This window comes from Sphaeroforma arctica (assembly GCF_001186125.1).
Source record: "Sphaeroforma arctica JP610 unplaced genomic scaffold supercont1.715, whole genome shotgun sequence".
NCBI lineage: Eukaryota > Ichthyosporea > Ichthyophonida > Sphaeroforma > Sphaeroforma arctica.
This window is the reverse complement of record NW_014039843.1, coordinates 29,251-35,245: the sequence shown is the minus strand read 5'-3', so window position 1 is coordinate 35,245 and position 5,995 is coordinate 29,251. Positions and strand designations below refer to the sequence as shown.

The 5,995-nt window shown below is 43.2% G+C and overlaps 1 protein-coding gene across 1 annotated transcript in view; it reads right to left on the bottom strand.

Annotated features, from left to right (window-relative positions):
- The window catches only part of SARC_08198 (hypothetical protein), a gene marked incomplete at both ends in the record, with an annotated part of 7,681 nt that extends 1,911 nt beyond the window's left edge, over window positions 1–5,770 (bottom strand). The window contains 8 exons of the mRNA XM_014297836.1: window positions 307–437; window positions 1,081–1,186; window positions 1,675–1,805; window positions 2,483–2,542; window positions 3,134–3,257; window positions 4,327–4,460; window positions 5,191–5,297; window positions 5,635–5,770. Of these exons, the coding sequence (XP_014153311.1) occupies window positions 307–437; window positions 1,081–1,186; window positions 1,675–1,805; window positions 2,483–2,542; window positions 3,134–3,257; window positions 4,327–4,460; window positions 5,191–5,297; window positions 5,635–5,770 (929 nt within the window). The remainder of the gene's footprint in view (window positions 1–306; window positions 438–1,080; window positions 1,187–1,674; window positions 1,806–2,482; window positions 2,543–3,133; window positions 3,258–4,326; window positions 4,461–5,190; window positions 5,298–5,634) is intronic.
- Window positions 5,771–5,995: the final 225 nt, after the last annotated feature.

Sequence of the window (5,995 nt, the reverse complement as noted above, 5' to 3'; positions counted from 1 at the left end):
GTGTGTGTGTGTGTGTGTGTGTGTGTGTGTGTGTGTGTGGGTGGATGGGTGTGTTTGTGTGTATGTGTGTGTGTGTGTGCCTCTGTGGATATAAACCTAGATATGTGAATATACACTTAACAAAATCCGAAATACGAGCTTCCCAGACATTCTTGTGCATATACCCTCGCACCACAGATTGCCAAGATGAAACGTACAAATAGTCCACACAGCTAACGCCACCAAGGCAAGAACCTAAGCGCGTGCATCGTCTGTATAGCATATCTTAGACATTGTACATGCTTAGCAGTACTAAGAGCATCGTACCTCTCTTCCGCATCACCCTCGAGGCCTAGAGTACTGAGTGCTTCGGATAGTCTGTCGACTAACATCCTCTGATCCTCATTGAGCTCGCGCCCATGGACTGGGCTGGTGTCTTTGATATGTTCAACGAGCGTCTGTTTGTGTGAAAAGTGGGGAGTGTCCTAATGTCATGCGGTGTGTGTTTGTGGTAAAAGCAAGCACAACGGCGTTGTGTATGTGTGCTGTACCACTCAAAATATACATGGGAATCGGAAGGACAGGCATGTTTGATGTGAGTCACCGGCAAGTATGTCTGGCCGATGTATGCTGTAGACACGTGAAAGGGGGCTTATCTTTTGAGTTATGTGCGATCCCATGTGTTCGTATGTGTGGGTGTGGATGCATTACTGTGTGCATGCAGTTGTGTGAATGGTATGGCGCCCGCAAAGAGAGTGTAAGAAGGGGGTTCGCGTTTGACTATATCATTACATATCGGCTTGGTTATATACTAATGCATGTGTACATACAGAGACGCGTATGGATCAGTGGACTACGTGGTTCCGATTCACATACATGTTTGTAGATAACTATACATAGTAAACTATCTATGCATGTATGTACTCTGTCGTATTAGGAGCTTCCCAAACGCGAGATGTTATACCGGTCAGGGATGAAGAACGTGTACATACACACACGTACACACTATACCGAGTATATCATATATCCATACATACTCTTCCTCATGTTCCTGTTCCAGGATTGTTTTATCGGTTACTACATACATGTGCGAACCCATACCTTGTTACTCTCCCACATCTCAGTCATGGCTGATAACTGCCTACTCAGATTCTCGTTGTCCCTCTCCAGTTGTCGGACGCGTTCGCTCGACACATCCAGAGTGTCACTGTGTAGCAAGGTACAAAATGATTGTGTGTAAGTAGGCCAATCGAGTGGGAATGTATATATAAATATGATGCCAAGTTGTATACTGAAATATGCCCGAGTCTGTATGGTATTTGGGGTGTGTTGCTCTATCTGGTCAAATGGTAGCGATTGATAGTGGATCTTCTCTCGAAGTCTAAGCGTGGTTTGCACTGATTTCGGATTCTTGGATTACAGCACACGCTCCTATTCAGTCAGTACAATAACAAGCCCATATCATAGCTTACTCAGCTACACGTTCAGCTCGACTACGGCTTCATTGGCTTTTTTTTTCCTCTGACAGGACGAACATATTCCACTTCTATCTATCAGCACAAGGTGGAGCACAGACACAAGTTCTTTATTAACCAGTACAACACTCATGATCAACCAAATCTCCCGATTTTGATTAGTCAAAACATAAATTTCGATCCGAAACCCAGTGGTATTGATTGGCCAGAATTAACTTACGATGATTCTGTTTGGTCGCGCTGTACCACGACAGCTGCCAGCTCGTCAGTCCTCACGCGCAGTTCAAGTGTTACTTTCTCAATGGCGGCATCGCTCTCTGCTTTCAATTCCTCCGCAGATTTCCGCAGGTTCTGTTTTTTTTATTTCAATGAAAATTGGAACTAGAATGTGAAGGCCAGCGAAGGATATACAACAGAGTGGTCTGAATTCGATTGGTCGGATGTTGACCTATTGCATATGCGTATGTTAACACATAGGTTCACGTGTATGTACATGTCGTGAGATTCGTATATCACAACAGGACAGCTATGCCCCTCTAGGGATATACTTCTCTTCGAAGACGCAGATGTGACTATTTGTGAGTGTGTCCAAACGTTCCCTTCGCCTTATCTACAACATAGACCCGAGATCAGTGCACATGATAAGAGCTCAATTTGCCCATCAGACGCGTCCGTTTAAAACTGTAAGCGTTTGTAAGAGTGCCTCAGAGCTATATGGCATATCTCGGACATACACATTTGTGAACATGTACATAGCCCGATAAGTGAAACACGCCCATGACTCAGACGTATGCATACGTATATTTCAAAACACCATATATACGCATGATCTCAATATTTGCTATTCTATGCACACAATGCCCTGACCATGATGTAACACCGCGCAAACGTCAATCAATCTGTGTAAAACGCACAATCATGGGGACAAAAGATTGAAGCGACGATACTCAGACATTCGTATATACATATATGCATATTCGTCCCAGCTCGTAGTCATACCTCCATATAAACGTGTACCGGTGACATACCAACACTTCCGACCGCAGTGATGTGCATGTCCCGCAGTTGTCGGCTCGCTTACGTGTCTCCTGTCAAAGATATCACGTGTGGATTGGGGTTAATCAATTATCGTATACATTCCTTTTTTTTTGAATCGTGTAGTGATGTATGATCCACATACACGTTAAGTACAGTTTAAATTTTATTGCTCTGTATATTCACTTCAAAAGAACATCGCGTTGACATATTTAGCTCGCATACGTTTTCTGGATGCCTAAAACGGACTCAAAAACATCTTTTAAACTTGTGCATCAAGAAATTTGAGCATATTTGAATTTGAATTGATGTGATTGGTTTAAAACTAGATACTGTTATATATTCACATATGCATATTCGATTACCCATCTATACACGAACTTCAGTTTGAACACATTCAGAAAATAACATCGAACGCTCAGTACACAATCAAACGGACCACTGCGCTATTGGACTGCAAGAACAGCACGTGTACGTGCGCATTAATCAGTGTGTATAGTAACGTGTATATACACACATATACATACATAAGCATTTATGTATATAATCCTATATTGTGTTGAGATCATTTAACTGAACCTGTGTAGGAAGACTGCATGCAGAATGACCAAGCAGCCGCGAGTGACACGCAGGCAAGTACATACGTTGAGTGCTTTGAGCTGAGCTTTAGCGTCCTGTCGGTGCTGTTCCATCTTGTTCTGGCTCTCAGTTAGTTTCTGTTGGGCTTCCTCTAGTTCGCCTTTAGTTCGGTCGCATGTTGCTTGTAGGCTATATTGTGAGTCGTGTGTCAGCATCGTGCGCATACGTTCGTAGTGTGTGATTGTAAAAGGTTGGTGCGGGGTTCTCATACATCGTATGATGGGCATGAAGTGAACTCATTCGAACTTTCGATATCCACCGTATTCCTATAGTTCAATGTTAATCTCCAAATATATACCCCCATGGTTTAGAAGTATGTATCCGTCTATGAATTGTAATGACTACGTAAATCGTCCAATAGCGACAGCTACAAGCTCAAGTTTTTTTGCGGCAAACGTTTACCCAACTCGTGCCTTCCAACAGGGAAGTTTTTAACGGGGTTTATATGCAGTGCTTTTGCCTTGGCAATAACATATTGATATGTCACAGATACGCCTCACAAGCTCCATATATTACACCATGCAGTTTCCCAACTACCAACTTTCAGAGACACAACATATGTTCATACACCGCAGTTTGCACAACTATCCATCGTCCGCTTACCCATCCCAACTGTCTCCATGGCGCTTGCATCAATCAATATGTGCACGTTGTTTACACCCTATAGAAGGATGTATTCATACTCACGTTCGAATATAGTGATCCATTCACCCTCTCATAAGCACATACTGTATCTAATTCTGCATCTAGTTTTGCAGAGTTTGCTCCTGATTCTTGCAAACCTCGCGACATTCAACAGCCAATAGTCGCCATGCGCATATACAGTAGCCTAGCAACACCTTGACAGGATGCAGCCATATATGCGAATGCAGAAGTAAGTACAGACGGATACATCCGTACGCACTCACAACTACGCCGTCGTTTAAATGCTCCGCAGCGTCTCACGCGTATCCATGAACTGCATGCATTTCATGCACACATGGTTGAGGGTGCCAATCTCTTGGACCGACATTGCATTGTTCGTGTCTAAATGGAACGGCGTGCCGCACACCAGTACTGTCAAATACAGATTTGTAAACTGTATTCGCCGCAGTAGACATATATATGTACACGTGTACATATATGCGTAGATACTTGCGTTGCTATGTCGGCTTTGTCACATTCATGAACATGTGTGCATATATACGTAGATACTTACGTTGCCATATCAACTTTGTGGGCTTCGTACGAGTCTCTCAGTTGCAAATACACCTCGTGCGCGTGTGTATTGTCCGCTTTCAACTCTTTGTTGTCCGATTCAAGGTTGCGAATGGCTTCTTGATGTTTCGCCTCCTATCGCACAGTAAACGTATTTAAAAGTATTGATGAAAAAGGATTACGGATACGAGTCACCTTTCTTTCTGCACATGGTTAACTTAGCCCATCGCACATGTGTTTTGCTTGATAAACGTTAACTACCTTGCACCTCAAAACACGAGATTCGATTCAGTCTACCAGGTATGGTGTGTGCATATGATTTCTTGTTAACTACTGCTGAGTTAAAAAAAAATGCAACCCAATGTCTGTCATAAATTCTTATAGCATCAGGTATGTAGGCCTCGCGCACTCTCAATTGTGTATGTGTGAATATTGAGGGTTTCGGTATGCCTATTGGATCAGATGTGCAAGACGACAACACAGTCCCAAATTACATAACTACCGATATCAGAATGACAATCAAATCTACCTTAAGATGTCAAATGCACACTAAAATAGTCATGAAAGGGACGATTAAATACAAAGAAGAACTGTTTTATACGCCACACATGAACGTATCAGTGTGCCAACGAAGCCAATTCTCGCCGCAACAGTATATAATGTACGTAAGTGTTAGAAGAACTGATCGTGATAGAAACCAGCAAGTCATCGCGTACGATATCACACCTCCCGTTATGTATACAAATCACTAATGAGCTGTGAAGATTACACTTTAAAACACAACTATACACAAACCTTAATGTATATGAATCTATTGATACATATATAGCGCAGTGGTGTCTGACATTCGTTTTATTGCGCGTACCTGATCCATCAGCTGGTGCTCGAGTGCTTCTAGTTCGTCGTTCTGTTTGGCCAGGGCGTTCTTGGCATGCCTGAGTTGTTTCTCGGCATTCTTCTTCTCTTGGTTTGCTGTGTATATCGAGATATTCAAATGACTTAAGCGCAAAGACATGCGCAAATCGGCTACGGCATATCCTCTTTCTTTGGGTGCTGGGTCCCTGTCCTACAAGGTTATTGTATGCGCACTCGTGCATGCGCCCTATACATGTGTTATACCTCGTGTGCTGAAGGAGGACGCACAGAGCAGCCTGGTGCTCTCGTATATACATATGAAACACACATGTACAGACTTCGACTGCGTGTTTGGCTACAGAAAGTGCCACACACACTGTTGCTGGTTTTTAAGCTTAGCCACATATTGGGCTACCCCATGCGCTTTCTCAAATAGGAATATACGTTCACTTACCAAGAATCAACGCTCGCTTGGACTCCTGGACCTCGACTCGACGTGCCTGTTTAGACAGACCTTCGATCTGTTCTGTGCTGATCGCTCTCACCACTTTCGGTGCAACCAACGCCACCTTTTGAGTGGACGCCTGCATATGAGGACCCGCAAACCGAGTAAATATGACAACCATGTGTATACCCGAGATAGTTTTTAGGTACAGCATTTTTATTTAAGAATACTTGTAGGCTATTGAGCTTGTGATCAATTCTACATTGCAGTAAAACTTCTCGGCGCGCTCAGAAGTTCTTTGCGTACGTCTACACCCAGACTGGGATTTCCCGTGTGTATCTTTTAGATCACTACACTATCTAGCTATCAA